The sequence below is a fragment of the Stylophora pistillata genome, chromosome 13, assembly GCF_964205215.1.
Source record: "Stylophora pistillata chromosome 13, jaStyPist1.2, whole genome shotgun sequence".
Classification (NCBI taxonomy): domain Eukaryota; kingdom Metazoa; phylum Cnidaria; class Anthozoa; order Scleractinia; family Pocilloporidae; genus Stylophora; species Stylophora pistillata.
The window spans coordinates 5,535,687-5,555,951 of NC_142531.1; the positions used below are offsets into that span (position 1 = coordinate 5,535,687).

Consider the following 20,265-nt stretch of genomic DNA (forward strand, 5'->3'; position numbering starts at 1 on the left):
AGTCTTGTGACCCCTTCCTTTTATTGTTCCAATATGATAATAACGTCAAAAGGAATCATCAGAAAAAAAACTAGAAAATTCTACGGAAGGAAATTTGTGATGTGTGAAAATTGCCCTTTTTGTAGATTTTCTGAAATTCCGCTTCATAGCATTTTTTAAAAAACTTTGTGCATTTTCCCATTCAAGTGCCAAAAGCAATCACTGAAAATAATCAGGGGGTCACCGGGTTAGTTTTCGAATTATTAAAGCCACAAGCTAAAAAATGCATCCGAATAAGCCTATGAATGCATTGCCACGGAAACTGCTCTTGACGAAATGACACTTATTTTTGGATAACCAATGATTATGTAATTCAACCCCGTAAAAGTTTTCAACTGGCCTTGGTCAGTCTTTCTGTTGTATTCTTTCAAAGTTACAAACCATCACAAAGATGAAAACCGGTATGAGCCACCTTAAGAAATCTTTTACCTTCACCCCATAAGTCGTCTTACCATCTAAGACGATGCATGTTTTGTAATACCAAGGTGGAAAACAAATAGGTTCAGGGACACATTTTTAATGAAATCTTGTATTGAGCATGATATTATATAAATATAGCTTTATTAATTTTAATAATAGGTTTCATCATTTTACAGTATTCAATTTCACTTTTAGGCTTATTGTTATTCTTACATTAGTCATACTATTAGATATAGACCACTTTCATAAATGGCTGCCAGATTAATATTCTTTTGTTTAAATTTAAATTAGCCCTTCTGACCTCATTCTCCAGTACAAAATTCAAAAGAATATGTTATCTCAAGCGAGGCCAGAAGGGCTAATTTGAATTTAAACAAAAGAATATTAATCCGGCAGCCATTTATGAAAGTGGTCTATTCTGTTACAATTTTTGTAAATACGCAATTCAGCCCCTTAGAGGGCTGCCATGTATGTATTTGTGAAACAAACCTTACCTTACCTTAAATAAACCTTACCTTACCTTAATAACAAGAAATGGATAGATATTCTAGTCTTCTCGGATAAGGACGAATAAACCGTAGGCCCCGTCTCCTACAGGGTTAGGGGTAGGAGACATTAATTTCCCATGCACGAGATTACTGTGTGGTGGATGTCCTCCCCTGGGGTGGGATGGGTGGGTGTTGGCCCTGAAAAGCCCCCATGGGGAGTGGTCAATTAACCTATGTATGTATGTATCATATGCAACCCTTAGCTGCACCAGTCCTGGAGTTATAAACTTCATCCTACATCTCAACCTTCAATTTAATAGCCTTTTACAGGGAATGTCTTTGTGTTACTTTAGACCCTGAAGCTGATGACACGTTGACTGTTGTGAAGAAAAGGAGTGATGATGGTTACATTCTGGCAGTTACTGTTCATCGTGCCGACAACCTAAAACCCGATCTCTTAATCTCTCATCCAATGGTAAGAGTCCATGTGGTTGATATGGAAACAGGGCAATATGTCAAGAAATCTGACAGGTAAACACAGTCATTTAAATGCACATTGCTATGTCCAGGGACAAGTAGGTAGTTCTTTCAGATACACATGCTATGGACTTACTAATTTGTGATAGGATCAGTTGAACTGACTTCAATACTTAACCATTTTTTCAGCAAGCCAAGGTGGATTCTTATCCCTCTGCTCAACTCTGGTTTTTGTAGTGTTTGGGTGAATGTTAAACTACTTACCTCAAGTAAAATAGTTCCTGGTCCTTTGTTAAGGGAAGGCCTTAAGTACAATCCTGTAATCCAGCATCAGTTTCAATGACTCAAACACAGTACTGAAGGGAAAGAAAGAGACACTGCATTAGTGCAAAGAGTTATGGACTGAGACAAGATTTGAATAAGCTGGCAAAGTTTGGGTTAAAAATTGTGCAGGTAGTCTAAAATGCTCATGGGGGTTGTCTTCATAACTTGTTAGAGACTACAGTTAATCAGCAACTGGTTGTACTTTAATAAAACTACTGCAGATTTTTAATATTCTAGCATATGGAATGTACAGTATAATTTATGGTTTAATATCTAATTATCTGGGTGGTCTGATGTAATTAGATAATGTTTTCTTATGTTCCTGCCAAGGGACTTACAATTTTTGGACACTTACTAACTAGGAAATTAGTTTAGTACAAATTCAAATTCATTGTTTAAAAAGTTCCTTTAAAGGTCTTTAATGAGCCTTTTAGCAGTGATGAAACATGCAGTTGGTTAATGTCAGGAAGGATGAGATCTTAACAATTTTCAATTAATAATATCAGTTTTTTTTAATTTATAGTTCTCGCAGTGTGACATCCTACTATGAAACTCAAAGTGATGCTCCTGTTGATTACATAATGCCAGTCATGACACAGCCTTATGATTTTAAGAAATACAAGTGAGCTTTATTGTCCCTATTGTCTTTTCTAATTATTGTCCTGCCCCTACAAATTGCCAACACTCTTCTATTCTTGTTTATACATTAAAGTGCTTCATGGATCCAGTTTCTATGTATCATTGGCTTCTATTGAATCCTCTTTCACTGACTTTTGCTTTTGAGTTCCAACTTACATACATACATTACATACATACGTTAGTACATACATACATACGAACTTATGATCTTCATGTGGAAGAAATACAAAATTAAAAGTTCTGGCTCTTTCCAGTTGACTAAAAACTGCCCTCAGTAAACATGAAGCCTTTGTGTTCTATTCCCTGATTTCCCTTTAAAACATGAGTTGCTTTTCAACAAAGTTGTTGTTGCTGCTATTTTTGCCTTGCCGGGTGAATTTTCCACTCTGACTTACATGTTACCTATTGACTTACCTAATACTGCCTCAGGTGATTCTACATGAATTTATCTCCAGATCTTTGACGCCATCTTGGGAAGAAGTTCTTCTGTTCAACGACGTATTCTCTTACTTTCTAAGTCGCCAGGAATCAGATCCAAAGGTTATAATGTTTTTTGAGGTGAGAATCACATCTTGCAGCAAGTGTAGTAGGAAGGGATGGGGGTGTGATAACTATATAGTAAGAAGAGATGAGGTTCTTTTGTTAAACCCATTAAAATGCCAATAATAGTCACAAAACTACTCTTCTGAATGAATATCGTCTCTTTTCTTCTTTGACCCCCTTCTCACTTTGTAGATCCTGCTGAGCTTATGTTGTTTGGCTATACAGGGAAACAGGGTTACTGTTCTATATAGTCTTCAAAATCATTTCTAAACATTAACCAGCCAAATGTCTTTCAAGGTAATGTAACAAACTTGTGTAAATAATTATACAGTAATGCTCTATTCATCTATAAGGTGGTTGACTTCCTGAGCATGACCGCAGCAAAGAGAAGGAAAGACGCGGTGACAAGTGACAAAGGATGGTACCATGTAGCATGGGCGTTTCTAAAAGTAAGTTGGCTTCATAAACTGTACTGTGTTATGTGGGAGGTGGGGTGGGGTGGGGGAGCTATGTCTTTGTTGGTAAACTTGCAATAGGGTGGAAATTACATAACTATATAAAGGTGAATTTTAAAGAGTTTTTACCTCCAGTTCCTCTTGGATCAAGAAACCGTTCTATTTCTACAGATGTGTTTCCCAGTACAACGTCACACTGTCTTATACCATGATTTTGTGCATAAACACATTTTTACTCTACTAAGGAAAGCGGACAAAGGTGATGTTTCCCTGATACAGGAAAAAGTCTTCATGTTTAAATGAAAAGTGCTTTTCAGTGAACAAAGGAAAATTTCACATGATTTTTGTTTTTCCAAGGTTGTCGGTGGGAATGGTGCACCCAACACAGACAAAAAAGTTCGTCTCCAACTGTTCCAGCCTCCCAAGTCTACATTCAAAACAAACAACATGGTGGAGGTAAGATAGCAATTGATACACTCGCCAAGGGTGTAGGGCTGCTCATACAATCCTGAATTTACTGCACCTCTTGTTATGGCAACTGAAAATATCCGGTTTGATCAAACGTCATGTACATGACTGCCGCGTGTGGCTTTAAGGATGAAATCTTAAGAGCTTGCTTAAGTTTGAAACTGGTCTTTGAAGTGTAACATTGGAGGGTTTCAAAATGGCGACACCCCATGTTCCAGAAGATTCGCGCGGCGCTGCACTCTGGTTGCTTTGGTTAGTGTTTGCTTTGTAGTCTTAGACAAGTTGTTATGTATTCTCACAACGTCCCTCTCCACCCAGGAGTGTATAGGAAATGGCTCCAAGTGAAATATAAGGACAACTTGCCAAAATACTGGTCGGGGGGAAAGGGGGGAGGCAACTTTCACTGAATTAGTACCCAGGAGTCAGGAGGAGTTGTTATGCTCCAGGCCGCTTAATCTACTGGAATTTAAGGGTCATCCGACTTGAGTGCCCTTTAACTTTAATGCAACAGCGTCGAGAATTTGAAAAAAGTAGTGTTGTGGAAAGTCATCAGACACTTAACCACGGATTGAGAAATCACATGTGTGTTATGTAAGACTTTCTCGAAGAACAGAGCCTTCCGGCATGTATGAGGATCTCATTCTCGTTAAACAAACTTTCCATCCACATCCTTGTCATGACTGTTATGATCCTATCCACTTAGGTCTACCAGTGGTGGAAGTTAACCAAGCGAGTACCTTACCCGTCCACTCTCTATGTAACATTAAAAGGGGTTCAGCCTCCGAAGACCATTGACCCGAGCTTGCGTTCAATGTTTGCCATCCAACAGGTTTGTCTTTTTTTCTCTTTTATTTGTGAACATTTTTGTAGGTGTAAGGTGAACACCAAAGTCTCTTTAAACTGACCTTAGATTTGTGAGGGGCCGTAAGGGGAGGTCACGCGCACAGTTCACGGCAATTAAAAAACGCAAATCACGAAACACGATAATTAATTTTCGAGTTTCACGGTTCACGGAAAATAAACTTACACATGAGAAAGACTTGTCGCCTTACCCTATATATATAATATTGTTGACAGCCGTTTTAATGTATTTCAGAAAGCGCTCAACTCGTGATTGTGTCGTGATTGGTAATGTCAGATTCGGTTTCACAGCTTTGCTCTGCAGCAGACAGGCAGTCGCTTAAGATTTCAGTCTCTCGTTGAACTCTTCAATCACTCTGTCACTGTCACACTGTGCAAACTCGTTTGCAGATGCCGCTGCCTCAGGGCAATTGTCTTGAAATCTGTAGTTGCAAGGTAGTATAAAAAACACACGATCCACTTGACTACTGAAGTCTTAAAAGTTTTAATAACTGATATTATCATTCAATCTTGAAAGTTAGCAATTAGAACTGATATTATAAATGTGGATTCATCTTGTCTTGTGACTATCGGTGTAACAACAACTAAATACGCCGTTTTGCAAAAGACCTTAATATACATCGAGAAGTAAATAGATCAGAGGATCTTTAACAAAAAAAAAGTAAAAGAGATGTTTTACTTAGGCTGATGGTGACAGATTGGTTAGTATAATATCACAATCTTACAAATAATGTGAAAGACTCTTACATGTTGTCTAACTCTAAATCACGATCACTGTCATTTCCCGCTGATGTTCCTTTAGGTGAACCTACGTTTCACATTACACTTTCATCACTTTGACTTTCTTGATCTCCTCCGCGGCTTCCACTCTTCCTCAGGAAGGCTTCCATATTTCTTTTCATTCCAGCTATTGTTGCATTGTGTTTCTTGGCATTATCTTCCTCGTTTCGACGGTTTTTACAAGCTGTATTAAAGTGTTCTGTAAGGCAGCAACAAAAATATGACCTCCAGTGATCTTTACTTTTTTTTTAAGAAAACAATGAATTTTAAACACCTGCTTTATTCTTTGACAATACAGAAGTTCTCTGGATGGTCTTCCCCAGTGGTTTTCTTTTAAAGTAAAATTGATGATGATACTTCAAAGTGAAACTTCCGAAGCTTTAAATAGAAATGTTTCTGCAGACAAGCTTGAAGGATAATGCTCAACATTTTATGTACTTTTTTTAAAGTATCGAGCTTTAGTCTATGGAGTCCTGTCCGTTGGTACAATCTTTAACTTCTGGCAACGACCACACCTTATAGTAAATTCATTGACCGCTGTGCTATTGAACATACTTGCCAGAGCTACAAACACATTGAAAGGCTAATTCACTAAATACATTAAAGACGATTTAAATAATCATCGTTATCATCATCGTCTCCATCATAGTAATAAAATGATAAAATTTTAGGAAAAATCATGGCTGTTAATAATAACAAAAATTCTTAACGATTTTTTTTAGTCGCACATAGCCAAATTTAGATCATCCAACATCTTGGTCTGTCGTTCATTTCGCTCAACACTTTCGCCCTGTTTTAGGCGCTTTACAAGGTGGTCGTCCTCTACCTTTGAAGCTGACCTTTTCCTTCCACCTCTTGGCTTTCGTTTGCTGACTTTGCTCTTTTGCTGTTCTTCGCCACCGGCAACTGTGATATTTATCACCGGGGAATCTTTCAAAAAGACGATTTCCTTTTTAAGAACATTGACTGAAAGAAAATAATGACAATAAAATTAATTAATCAAATAATAATCTTTTGACTACGTCCTTTTTATCTTTTGTCTATCTACTTTGACATTTATATTGGTGTCATTTTTTCTGGGCAGTTTCAAACCCCACTCCAGTCTCTTTCGTAGTCCATAAAAATTAAATTTAAGTTGCGTTTAATCGAGAAAAAAATCTGTCCGAATATTCTCTTCCTAGTCTTCCTAGGTTGTTCCTATTCTCAGGTCTTCTCATTATTGTCAACACGCCCTTTTTGCAAAGCGAACGATCAAGGATCATCAAGAAATATCTCAGGAGGTGTGTTGAATATCGCCTCTAACGACCCTGACCGAAATCACGGCTCTCATCAATGACTCACTTTCTGTATAATTTCTGAGAAAATTGTCCATTCTTAAGCAAACTTCTAATAAAATATGTAGGGGAGACTGAATAAAACTTTTCTAGACTTCTAGTATTGTAAGGGCCTGTTTACATGGAGATATGGTGACCCTTCTAGAAGGGGCACCCTCTTAGAAGGGTAACCCTTGCCTATTGTATTTTCCGGCTTGGTTTACATGAGAGTTAGGGTCACCCTATCTGCTTGGTGGGGTAACCCTCCTGCGAGGGCCAACTTTTTGCCATGTAAACACTTGAGGTAGGGTCACCCTCCTAGAAGGGTCAACCTTTGTGGATTCAGTTTACTGTCAGGTTGCCGCGAAACTCTGTAATGGCTTCGCGCGCGTATAAGCCCGAGGAATATTTTCGCCGTTCTGTGGTGGCCAAATTGTTTGAACAGAGTTCGAAACTGTCGGAGGACAACAGTGTCGACATTTCGAAAAAAGACATAGATGATCATGAATTAGTGGTCGACGAGAGTACCATAGAAAGCCGCTCGACCTGGAAAGATATGGAAGAAGGCTTGCCACGTGAAAAATTAAAGAATTCACAGGGAAAACGAAAAGCGTCCTTCGCCACTGCTCTGTGCGACCAGGATTCCGCCAAATTCTCCCACGGCGACAAAATGGCTCTCCTTCGTACATGCCTCATTCGTCGCATTGCAACATTATACTGGACGGCTACCTGTAGCGCCATTCGCTCTTGTCGGCGTTTTTCTATTAGGGGATACGACAGCAAGAACCCACAGCACTGAAAAACCGCAGCCAAAGAGGCAAGCGCAAGGAAAATTGAATTTACCGCCAAAATACTTCGTTTGTCCGCCATTTTGGTTGTTTTGTACTCAGCGACCGCGCAGTTATCTCCCTCGGTGCCAAATTCAATAATCGCGATAGCCCTGGGGAAAAGACTTTGCATGTAAAGGGGGGCTATCTTTAGCCCCTTCAAGAAGGGTGACCATCCTAAGGGTATCACCCTATCTCCATATAAACAGGCCCTAAGAGATGGAAGAAATTAACGCGAATTAAAACAATTAACACGAAGGTATGGATATCAGATACCTTTCACACGTGACTTTCAAGTAACACGTGTCATAAATTATGATCTCTTATCAAATTTTCATGATGAAAACACTAACCTTGTAAAACTGCAGAATCGACAAAAAGCGGCCTTTTCATGTTCCACTGCGCTTGTGTATTGATTGAGAAAGCTTTACTGCCTTCTGCGCCTTTGGCTAGTCTGCACAGCTTAAGATCAATAGAGGACCCTATTCCCCGCTTCTCAGCGTCGGCCTTGAGGCCCGCGTGTTCAACAATATGCCTTTTCAGGGCATCAAGGGAATTATGTTCTCTTTTCAGGGGAATTCTGATCCTTTCCTTTCCCCCAAGAAAACTGAAAGATCCAGGAGATTTGGGATCAACGAAGTAGACAACTCCTTCTAAAACACGAAACGGCTCCTCGCTGACTTCGCTCTTCGACATTGTGGGTCGTGAGAAATGAAGACAAGACGTCAGACAATGAATGATCTGAAGACCTGATCGTTGGTGTCAAAGGTCGCATCAGCTTTATTTTTGGATCAACGGGTCATGCGAAACCCTATTGTTTGGTCACGCAAGCTGAAGAAAACAGACACGGCGATCTCCTAGAGAGTTCCTTTGTGGGGTCTTCGTAGCCGTTCACGGAAAAAGGGTCGTTTTCGTGTTTGTTATCACGGGTATCGGAAAATTATTTCTCTTTTTCACGTATCACGACAATCATATCATTCACGGTTCACGAATTTTAAAACTTTTAGATTACGGATCACAGAAAATAAATTAGTCCGATCACGTTTCACGTGAAACCCCCTTACGGCCCCTCATTTGTGTTCTGTGGGGCTTAAGCTGTAAAACAACAGCTTAAAAAATATTTGCAAAAAATAGTTTCGAGTTCGTTGTTAGATTTGTTTTATGCAAGCTCTGCGATATTGAGCCGTTGTCGTACAGGGAGTAGTGTTTCCTCATCTGTCGCGATCATTAGATGGGATTAGTTTCTAAAGAAACTGTGGTGCTGCTTCGGTGGGAGTAACAAGGTAATTTTGGGTTTTATCAACTGAGTTGATTTTGTAAATTGGCCACCATAAGGAGGTTCAAAGCCGACGTTTCGAGCGTTAGCCCTTCGTCAGAGCGAAAGTGTACTTGAATCGTTCAGACGAAGTGCTAATGCTCGAAACGTCAGCTTTGAAACTCTTTACGGTGGCCAATTTACGTTACCAACTCAGTTGATAAAACCCAAATTATCTTGTCACAATCATAAGTTTGCTTTATTTTTAAACCCCAGTTTGTTGGGAAATCGACGTCTTTGATTGTTGTGATTATAAGTTCATTCTCGATTACAGGAAAAGGGCAAAGTATCGTTTGAGGAATTTGGTTTGGATGCTGAAAGACGAGCACATGGAATGAGGTTTGTACCATCCTCGTGCTTTGACCTGCGCGGTGTTTTTGTATGCACTTTTTGTGGTTTTGATGGACCATAGAGGATGATGATACAGCTCAGCGTTATAGTTTAACCATGGCACTTTAGGGGTGTCGCTCACCTTGGAAAAACCACGCGTGCTTCCCCCAAATCTCCACCTCACCTCAGGCAGGGGTATAAATGAGTGCCAACAACACTTGTTTTATAACGGAGAACGAGCCGATGTTTAACCTGCTGATTGGGTAACAGTTGATCTAGTTGCTTAATGACCCTTAATGCCAGGAAATAAAGACGGATTTAACTGTTAGCCTGATTAAGTGCTTTTCATCCGAGTGGCGTGAAATTAAAACCAATGTAATCTCGATGGTAGTCTTTGAGAACCCAAAAAGAGAATCAAGCAAAGTGCTTAAAGGGCAGGAAAAAGGCGGCAAGAGTAACCGGAAAAACGTATGCATTAGGTGCAATTAAGGTGTACAGTTTCTCTCTTTTGTTCTTTTAGAGATGGAAAGACTGACGACGAACTTCAAAACTGGAGTAGGCTTCCCGGCCAGGTAAGTTAACTTTGTTATTCCATAAAATGCCGTTTTCTTAGCGTAGACTATTAGTAACCATGATGGCAGTTCATTTTTGCGAAAAAAAAAGGCGAAGAACCGTTGCTTCTCGCTGAAGGCGAAGGAAACCTTTAATCTACAGTTAGACCCTATTCTTCACTTTAATTCAATCTACAGTTAGACCCAATAGTCGTAATGCTTACCCTATTCTTCACTTCAATTCATTCTACAGTTAGACCCAATGGTCGTAATGCTTACCCTATTCTTTACTTCAATTCATGAAGTAATAACCGTTTCTCATTCCTCTTGCCTGAAAAAGTGCTCTTTGGGTCGGAGCAGCTACCCCTTTACAGTCCATTATGATACTTACCTCCCCCCCCCCCCCCCACCCCCAAACCTCCAAGCGTCCCGAGCTTCGATTTACTTCCAAGGTAAATGAATAATGGAGGAAAGTTTCTAAAGAAACTATGGTCCTGCGTCGGTGGGGGTAACACGGTAATTTGGTTATATCACCTAAGTTAAATTGTAAATTGGCCACCGTAAAGAGTTAAGAAGCTGACGTTTCGAGCGTTAGCCCTTCGTTATTCGCTCTGGCGAAGGGCTAACGCTCGAAACGTCAGCTTTGTAACTCTTTACGGTGGCCAATTTACAATTTCAACTTAGTTGATATGACCAAATTACTTCCAAGGTAATTCGTTTTCTCCCTTTTCTCCTTGCTGCCCTCTTGGCTCAATGGAAAATCCCTTGCTACACACAAACTAGTAGATTATTCCAGGGCCCCTCTGGATATCAGCCTCGTTGCTGAATGGGCCACCCTGGCTAAATAAAGTCTACCTACCTACATATTGTTACTTCCCTTTGATAATACTTCTTTCTTGTATTTTAATTCTTGACCACAGATGAATCGTATTCCGAACAAACAAAATGCGTCACTTTTATCAGGAAAGAGGGGCTGTTTCATCCTCAAGTTCTCACACAATGGCAGGTACTACGATAAGATGTCAAATGAACAAAAATCAGTCTTGAAGAAACGCTTTCTCTTAACAGTTGGATTTTTTGCACCGCACGCCTCTCTCAGGAAGCAGTTAGAGTAACGTTTTAAAAAGATTTCCAAACATAAGTCTTCATTGATGGTTTTAAAAAAAACAATCTTACGCGTTTAGGTAATGAACTGTGGCTCTTAATCTTCTTGGTACTGAGTATTTTCATACAGTGATGTTGGGCAATAAAAAAAGCACCTTCTTAGAAAGATAATGTCACCTAGATATTTTTACCTTAGTGATACAGTGCAGTCTCGTTCTTTTGATGCCCGGATATCCCGAACAGATAGTTACACTACTTGAAGCCACAGACGTGGCGAGAATCTATTTGCACTGAGAATCTGTAATTCTTCGGAAGGCGTAGAAACTGATATGCTAGCTTTCCAAGCCTGGAAATAAGATGTAAAGTGGAAATAAATTCTGGGGATGGTGTAGAGAAGGAACAGAACTCAAATGTAGTTTTTCATAATGATACATTTAACTCTCTTCCTAGACACCTGGCTTGTGGGTGTGCAGACTTGGACAGCTTTCCCATTATTATTTATGAGGTAGGAGTTAAGCCGCAGTTCCGCTATAACTGCACAGGTATTTTTGTACCTAAGACTTCTGTTATTATCTTGATATCTTTCCAACATAGAAAAGACTTCTTGGTTAAATACCCGAGTCAAAAGATCGAAAAGGCAAAATCATCAGGGACACGTTAGAATTATACATGCAAACATGAAAAGATGCATACTTGATACATCTCTATGCTTATGTGACGGAAAACCTTATCTTAAACACGGTTGACATGAAGGTGGAAATTAACAATAGAGTAAAATCACTAGTATTACCACTTCTTACGTTACACTCTTTGCTCTGTGTTCTATTTGATTGTTTCATACGTTAGTGTCTCGCGCACTATTTTCTCTGTGTTCTGCTTGGTCATTTGTTACGAGAGTGTCTCGCACACTGTTTTTTCTGTGTTCTGTTTGTTTCTTTGTTACGTTAGTGTCTCGCGCACTGTTTTCTCTGTGTTCTGTTTGTTTCTTTGTTACGTTAGTGTCTCGCGCACTGTTTTCTCCGTGTTCTGTTTCTTTCTTTGTTACGTTAGTGTTTCGCGCACTGTTTTTTCTGTGTTCTGTTTGTTTCTTTTTTACGTTAGTGTCTCGCGTACTATTTTTTTCTGTGTTCTGTTTGTTTCTTTGTTACATTAGTGTCTCGCGCACTGTTTTCTCTGTGTTCTGTTTGTTTCTTTGTTACGTTAGTGTCTCGCGCACTGTCTTTTCTGTGTTCTGTTTGTTTCTTTGTTACGTTAGTGTCTCATAAACTGTTTTTTCTATGTTCTGTTTGTTTCTTTGTTACATTAGTGTCTCGCGCACTGTTTTCTCTGTGTTCTGTTTGTTTCTTTGTTACATTAGTGTCTCGCGCACTGTTTTCTCTGTATTCTGTTTGTTTCTTTGTTACGTTAGTGTCTCGTGCACTGTTTTCTCTGTATTCTGTTTGTTTCTTTTTTACGTTAGTGTCTCGCGCACTGTTTTCTCTGTATTCTCTTTGTTTCTTTGATACGTTAGTGTCTCGCGCACTGTTTTCTCTGTATTCTGTTTGTTTCTTTGTTACGTTAGTGTCTCGCGCACTGTTTTCTCTGTATTCTGTTTATTTCTTTGTTACGTTAGTGTCTCGCGCACTGTTTTCTCTGTATTCTGTTTGTTTCTTTGTTACGTTAGTGTCTCGCGCACTGTTTTCTCTGTGTTCTGTTTATTTCTTTGTTACGTTAGTGTCTCGCGCACTGTTTTTTCTGTGTTCTATTTGTTTATTTGTTACGTTAGTGTCTCGTGTACTGTTTTTTGTATGTTCTGTTTGTTTCTTTGTTACATTAGTGTCTCGCGCACTGTTTTCTCTGTGTTCTGTTTGTTTCTATGTTACATTAGTGTCTCGCGCACTGTTTTCTCTGTATTCTGTTTGTTTCTTTGTTACGTTAGTGTCTCGCGCACTGTTTTCTCTGTATTCTGTTTGTTTCTTTGTTACGTTAGTGTCTCGTGCACTGTTTTCTCTGTATTCTGTTTGTTTCTTTTTTACGTTAGTGTCTCGCGCACTGTTTTCTCTGTATTCTGTTTGTTTCTTTGTTACGTTAGTGTGTCTCGCACTGTTTTCTCTGTATTCTGTTTGTTTCTTTGTTACGTTAGTGTCTCGCGTACTGTTTTCTCTGTATTCTGTTTGTTTTTTTTGTTACGTTAGTGTCTCGCGCACTGTTTTCTCTGTGTTCTGTTTATTTCTTTGTTACGTTAGTGTCTCGCGCACTGTTTTTTCTGTGTTCTATTTGTTTATTTGTTACGTTAGTGTCTCGTGTACTGTTTTTTCTATGTTCTGTTTGTTTCTTTGTTACATTAGTGTCTCGCGCACTGTTTTCTCTGTGTTCTGTTTGTTTCTATGTTACATTAGTGTCTCGCGCACTGTTTTCTCTGTATTCTGTTTGTTTCTTTGTTACGTTAGTGTCTCGCGCACTGTTTTCTCTGTATTCTGTTTGTTTCTTTGTTACGTTAGTGTCTCGCGCACTGTTTTCTCTGTATTCTGTTTGTTTCTTTGTTACGTTAGTGTCTCGCGCACTGTTTTCTCTGTATTCTGTTTGTTTCTTTGTTACGTTAGTGTCTCGCGCCCTTTTTTCTCTGTGTTCTGTTTGTTTCTTTGTTACGTTAGTGTCTCGCGCACTGTTTTCTCTGTATTCTGTTTTTTTCTTTGTTACGTTAGTGTCTCGCGCACTATTTTCTCTGTATTCTGTTAGTTTCTTTATTACGTTAGTGTCTGGCGCACTGTTTTCTCTGTATTCTGTTTGTTTCTTTGTTACGTTAGGGTCTCGCGCACTGTTTATTCTGTGTTCTGTTTGTTTCTTTGTGATGTTAGTGTCTCGTGCACTATTTTTTCTTTGTTCTGTTTCTTTGTTGCATTAGTGTCTCGCGTACTGTTTTTTCTTTGTTGTGTTTGTGTCTTTGTTACGTTAGTGTCTCGCACACTTGTTTTTCTGTGTTCTGTTTGTTTCTTTGTTACGTTAGTGTCTCGCGGACTGTTGTTTCTATGTTCTCTTTGATTGTTTGGTGAGTGAGTGTTTAGCGCACTGTTTCTTTTCACTGTTATGTTTCATGGAATGTTGCGTTAATGTCTCGTCTATTATTTTCTCCGTGTTCTGTTTTATTGTTTGTTACGTTAGAATCTCGCGCTCTGTTTTCATTGTGTTCAGTTTGATTGCTTGTGACGTTAGTGTCTTGCGGACTGTTTTCTCTGTGTTCTATTCGAATGTTTCATACGTTAGTGTCTCGCGCACTATTTTCTCAGTGTTCTGCTTGGTCATTTGTTACGAGTGTCTCGCACACTGTTTTTTCTGTGTTTTGTTTGTTTCTTTGTTACGTTAGTGTCTCGCGTACTGTTTTTTCTGTGTTCTGTTTGTTTATTTGTTACGTTACTGTCTCGTGTACTGTTTTTTCTATGTTCTATTTGTTTCTTTGTTACATTAGTGTCTCGCGCACTGTTTTCTCTGTATTCTGTTTGTTTATTTGTTACGTTAGTGTCTCGCGCACTGTTTTCTCTGTATTCTGTTTGTTTCTTTGTTACGTTAGTGTCTCGCGCACTGTTTTCGCTGTGTTCTGTTTGTTTCTTTGTTACGTTAGTGTCTCGCGCACTGTTTTCTCTGTATTCTGTTTGTTTCTTTGTTACGCTAGTGTCTCGCGTACTGTTTTTTCTGTGTTCTGTTTGTTTCTTTTTTACGTTAGTGTCTCGCGCACTGTTTATTCTGTGTTCTGTTTATTTCTTTGTTACGTTAGTGTCTCGCGCACTGTTTTCTCTGTATTCTGTTTGTTTCTTTGTTACATTAGTGTCTCGCGCACTGTTTTCTCTGTATTCTGTTTGTTTCTTTTTTACGTTAGTGTCTCGCGCACTGTTTTTTCTGTCTCCTGTTTGTTTCTTTGTTACGTTAGTGACTCGCGTACTGTTTATTCTGTGTTCTGTTTGTTTCTTTGTTACGTTAGTGTCTCGCGCACTATTTTTTCTTTGTTCTGTTTGTTTCTTTGTTACTCTAGTGTCTCGCGTACTGTTTTTTCTGTGTTCTGTTTGTTTCTTTTTTACGTTAGTGTCTCGCGCACTGTTTATTCTGTGTTGTGTTTGTTTCTTTTTTTACGTTAGTGTCTCGCGCACTGTTTTCTCTGTATTCTGTTTGTTTCTTTGTTACGTTAGTGTCTCGCGCACTGTTTTCTCTGTATTCTGTTTGTTTCTTTTTTACGTTAGTGTCTCGCGCACTGTTTTTTCTGTATTCTGTTTGTTTCTTTGTTACGTTAGTGACTCGCGCACTGTTTATTCTGTGTTCTGTTTGTTTCTTTGTTACGTTAGTGTCTCGCGCACTATTTTTTCTTTGTTCTGTTTGTTTCTTTGTTACATTAGTGTCTTGCGTACTGTTTTTTCTTTGTTGTGTTTGTTTCTTTGTTACGTTAGTGTCTCGTGCACTGTCTTTTCTGTGTTCTGTTGTTTCTATGTTCTCTTTGATTGTTTGGTGAGTGAGTGTTTAGCGCACTGTTTCTTTTCACTATTATGTTTCATGGAATGTTGCGTTAATGTCTCGTCTATTATTTTCTATTTATTTTCGCGCAGTGTTTTCTCTGTTCTGTTTGATTGTTTGTTACGTTAGTGTCTCGCGCACTGCTTTCTTTGTGTTCTGTTTGATTATTTGTTACATTAGCGTCTCCCGCACTGTTTTCTCTTTGTTCTGTTTGATTGTTTGTTACGTTAGTGTCTCGCACTATTTTCTCTGAGTAGTGTTTGATTTTTTGTTACGTTAGTGTTTCGCGCACTGTTTTCTCTGTGTTCTGTTTGATTGTCTCTTATATTAGAGTCTGGCGTACTGTTTTCTCTGAGTTTTGTTCGATTATCTGCCGGTTACGTAGAGTCCCGTGCACTGTTATTTCTGTGTTCTGTTTGATTGTTTGCATAGGTAATCACATGATTTCGAGTGCGATTTGGAATAAATAAGCACGAGTAAATTTTTTGAAAGACTAACAAAATTGCATGAGCCCGTAGGGCGACTGCAATTTGTGGTCTGAAAAAATTTACAAGTGCTTATTTATTCCAAATTGCACGAGAAAATCATATGATTATCTATTAATAATATACATGAAAAAATTCGAGGTAGCTTCTCATAACTATGCAGAAGAAAAGCGCGCGCATCACGTGCAAAAATAATTTATTCAAACCCTGCGAGTGACATTGACGTTGACATTGACGTTGACATTGACCTTGACATTGACATTGACCAATCATTCTGACCAATCAGAATGTCTGGTTTGTTTCTTTCTTTGCACTGAATTAACCCTCTTCTGCACTGAATTAAATGAAAACTGCATTCATCTTAACCAATCAGCACTGAGAAATTTTTTCATGTATATTATTAGTTACGTTAGTGTCACGCGCACTATTTTCTCTGCGTTCTGTTTGATTGTTTCTTATGTTAGTGTTTCGCGCACTGTTTTCTCTGTGTTTTGTTTGATTGTTTGTTACGTTAGTTTCTCGCGCATTGTTTTCTCTGTCTTCTGTTTGATTGTTTGTTTCGGTGGTGTCTCGTGCACTGTTTCCTCTCTGTTCTGTGTGATTATTTTTTACGTTAGAGTCTCGTGGACTTTCTTTTCTGTCGTCTGTTTTATATTTCGTTACTTCAGTGTCTCGCGCACTATTTTCTCTGTGCTCAGCTTGATTGTTGCATACGTTAGTTTCTTGTGCACTGTTTTCTTTTTCCTCACTTTCATTGTTTGTTAAGTTAGTGTTTTGTAGACATTTTTTCCTGTGTTTTGTTTAATTGTTACGTTTGTTTCGTGTGTCCTGACTTACATTTCTCTTATCTGGCCTAAAACTAAAACTCATTGATGCCGGCAAACATAAACTATTTTGTTTTATCTTAATGGTGTAGAGGCGTTGGTAAAGTGGATTTCTTCGTGGTTAAACTTGGGTTTTGGAAGACTTTTTGCGTGGATAAAGTATCGTGTTGCACTTTATGACGAGCTTACAATAACAGAAACTAGTTAGGGAGCGATGAAAATTCTCAAAGATCAGTCCTAAGGCAAATTTTTGAATAGGCCCGTAAAGGATGATGATTACTTTCGCTTTTCTGTGATCAGGTGCCGTCATATGAAACTCGAGTTCATCTTCCTGGACATTTCAGTATCATATACGACTTGTGTTGGGCACCTGACGATTCTGAACTATTGTCGACCTCATCAGATGGAACTGTCAGGTAAACAATAAACTAACTGCCCCTAAATGCATTTCTACCGTGATCTTGATTTGATTCTTTTTTATTTTCTCTGTCCATGTAAGTTAGCAACTTTGGGTTAACTTCTATTATTTGCCCAATGAACAGATGTTGGGATACAAAGACGATGATGACGTCGTCTATCAAGCTGTATCCACACCCTTGTTTTGTGTACGCAGCACAATATCACCCAGGTTCCCCTCATCTTGTGGTGACAGGGGGATATGACCACCTTATAAGGGTCTGGACCAAACTGAGTGATGGACTTAATGGCAAGGTAAAGTGTGTTCATTGAACTACTGTGTATGTTCTTGACATCGGCAATAATCTGAGGAGATAAGCACCTAAAAGCCTTTGTGTTGTTGTTTATTTTATCACTTGTGATTGGTTTTGATTTAGTGTGATAAGAAATGTTAGGACATCAAGACACTTTGTCAAGCAATGGAAAATTGTTGCCGTAACGATAACAAGAGAAGTAGTCCTTCGATTTGGTTCATTATAGACGTAGTTAGTGACTGGAAAAACATCTCAACGGCTGGGAACCTTTGCTGACAACAGATTCGTAATGCAGACTTGCTAAGGGTTAACATATTAACTCATATCAAGTCACTTGTTACCATATATCCTTATATGAAGTGATTCTAAATACTAACTCGTGCAGCTTATAAAATGTTGTTAATGTTAAGTGGTGTTATCCGCAGCTTTTAAGGGAAATTGAAGGGCACGATGGCTTCATCAACAGCATCTGCTTCGACCAAGATGGTGAGACGTGTTTCAGTCATAGTTGTGTGTCACTGTCCTTGCCATGTTTAGTTTTTTTTTGAAAAAGGTGTTTAAAACTTGGCGCAGGGACATCTTTTTGCCCCAATTTAATTGACTTGCACGGCTAAGAAAGAATCAGAGCTAACATAGCCAATCAGAATTAAACATTATCCTGACATTGCTGCAACTTTCGTTACTATTTTCCCTCAAGGTACCAAGATGTTTTCAGCGGACAGTAACGGAGTCGTCATGGTTTGGAACTCGTACGTTCATGCACAAGTAGACACAAAGAGGAAGAGAAAAGGAACTGGGGGTGAGAGAAACGTCGATTGCTCTGAACTTTCAGAGAGGAACTTTCAAAAGTTTTAAAATCGCAAATCGCTAGCTTTGCTTTTATTTTAATGCCTTTTCAACCCTTCCATGCGAGAGAAAATTGCGTCTTATTCTTGTTACATGTGTGAATTTCGCAACGGTTTTTTTTTTGTTATTTTTCATTTGTCAATATAGATATGAACCCTTTGACCCCTCAGACTGACTATAGCATGTAATTTCTCCTTACAATATCACCCCTGAATCAAACATTAAGGTCAGGAGAATACAGAAAATGATCACCAACCAAAGATGCTCTTGATTGTTCGACCAACTCTCCATGTCAGCACCTAAGGAATAGTATAGAGAAAATTATGGAGAATATGCATACTGATATTAGAATGTAAAGGGTTACCAGACAAGTAGCGGACTTAGGGGGCTAATGACCGCAGGATCAAAACGACCATTTACAGTCCAGGTCGGGTTGCTGTGCTGTGTTCTTGAGGAAAACATTTTATGTTCCTCGTTCCTCCTGGGGGTGAATTGGTTACCGTTGAACTTTGGCAACTGATTAATGAGGAAGTGTGATTAGGGATGGACATACGTCTCACTTAGGAAAAGTAGCAACATTCGCTGGTGTTCATGTCCAAATTCTTCCTTTTAAAGTGCACCTAAACCCCCAAATTTTTTTTCAAAATACGGAAAATCGACCGCTATCTTGCCCCACGGCCGAGTTTAAAGAGGAATGGCTCTAGCAGGTAATGTGATGTCAAATCGAGAACACGAAAGTCTGCATTTCACACATTTTCACTTGTTTGGGAAGGTTGTCGTCGATATTGTCCGAAATATGCCGCCTGGGTGTGTTGTATGAGGAATGTATGAAGCGCGATACCCTCTTGCAAATCTCGCACGTTGCTACATCCTCCTACAACACACCTGGTCGGCATATTTTCGGACAATATCGACTACAACCTTCCCAAACAAGTGAAAATGTGTGAAATGCAGACTTTCGTGTTCACGATTTGACGTCACATTACCCGCTAGAGGCATTCCTCTTCAAACTCGGTCGTGGGGCAAGATAGCGGCCGATTTTCCGTATTTTGACTGGGCACAGAAAATTGAAGATTTGAGCAAAAAAAAAAAGTTTTTACACAGAAATACTCCAAAAAATACGCTTATTTCGTTAAGCGAAAAAAAGTTTGGGGTTTAGATGCACTTTAACATCCAAGGTAAAGTTGTGTCTTTTAGTCTGTCCTGTAAACAGAAACTCCCAAGTCATATCTTGTGAACTTTTCCCTTCCCCTGGACTTTCATTCTTAATCCACTGGATATGTCCAGAAATGCATGCAGTAACGAAAATGACAGATTTGACGAAATTTCATCCAAATCGTTAATTCAGTCAAACTGATTTCGCTTTGACGAATTTGAACATTGACTCGGTTTGACGAAAATTTCTTCAAATCTTCCATTTTCGTTTCTGCTTGCATTTCAGGACATAAATGTCATATGTGGTGAACGGGGCAGTCAACGTTTTTGCTGGTTTTAATCATCTTTAAAACGGCGATCAATTTAATCAGACTGTTGGAAATATATTTCTGTGATTTTCATTCGCTAGGTTACGTTTACGACTGGACGCTGTTTAAAAAAGTAGCCATCGATGAAATTCAGGTTGGTGGTTTGATTGTTACTTGCAGGTTTAATCTGCTTTGTTTCAGCACTGGTTTCTATTAAAAAGTTTCTCTTAGTCTTGTAGTACATTAGTCTTCGTTAGTTAGACACTGAATGTACCATTTCATCAGGGCTCGAAAGTTAATTTCTTGGTCCACTCGCAAAGTTTTCCTAGTAAGATTTTTTCCCACCAGCAAACTGATGAGACCACTTACAAATTCATCGCCACTAACACTGGCACTCTTAAAGAAAGAAGTTATTTTTGACATATGTAATGATAGCTCCAAACCCACGACAACAACACGCGAATGCGCAGGTGTGGCACAGTCTCGGTGTTATACCGCTGGTCAGTGGCTAACACAAAGCTCGG

General features: G+C 39.0%; 2 protein-coding genes across 3 annotated transcripts in view; one reads left to right on the plus strand and one right to left on the minus strand.

The window, feature by feature from the left end:
• The window catches only part of LOC111337745 (jouberin), a 34,731-nt gene that overhangs the window by 7,481 nt on the left and 6,985 nt on the right, over nt 1-20,265 (plus strand). The window contains exons 10-24 of the mRNA XM_022944100.2: nt 1,301-1,478; nt 2,272-2,370; nt 2,843-2,945; nt 3,284-3,379; nt 3,743-3,841; nt 4,557-4,682; nt 9,224-9,288; nt 9,800-9,851; nt 10,751-10,836; nt 11,385-11,439; nt 17,023-17,138; nt 17,265-17,433; nt 17,858-17,918; nt 18,130-18,231; nt 19,843-19,895. Of these exons, the coding sequence (XP_022799835.1) occupies nt 1,301-1,478; nt 2,272-2,370; nt 2,843-2,945; nt 3,284-3,379; nt 3,743-3,841; nt 4,557-4,682; nt 9,224-9,288; nt 9,800-9,851; nt 10,751-10,836; nt 11,385-11,439; nt 17,023-17,138; nt 17,265-17,433; nt 17,858-17,918; nt 18,130-18,231; nt 19,843-19,895 (1,460 nt within the window). The remainder of the gene's footprint in view (nt 1-1,300; nt 1,479-2,271; nt 2,371-2,842; nt 2,946-3,283; nt 3,380-3,742; nt 3,842-4,556; nt 4,683-9,223; nt 9,289-9,799; nt 9,852-10,750; nt 10,837-11,384; nt 11,440-17,022; nt 17,139-17,264; nt 17,434-17,857; nt 17,919-18,129; nt 18,232-19,842; nt 19,896-20,265) is intronic.
• On the minus strand, nt 5,180-8,710 carry LOC148717369 (uncharacterized). 2 transcript variants are annotated; one of them, XM_088744134.1, is made up of 3 exons: nt 7,988-8,710; nt 6,321-6,460; nt 5,180-5,693 (listed from the first exon to the last, which is right to left on the minus strand). In XM_088744134.1, exons 1-3 carry the CDS (start codon nt 8,328-8,330, stop codon nt 5,622-5,624), a joined length of 555 nt encoding a protein of 184 aa, XP_088600260.1. In that variant the 5' UTR covers nt 8,331-8,710; the 3' UTR covers nt 5,180-5,621. The 2 variants fall into 2 exon arrangements, with proteins under 2 accessions (XP_088600260.1, XP_088600259.1); XM_088744133.1 differs by lacking the exon at nt 5,180-5,693 and having other exon boundaries at nt 5,700-6,460.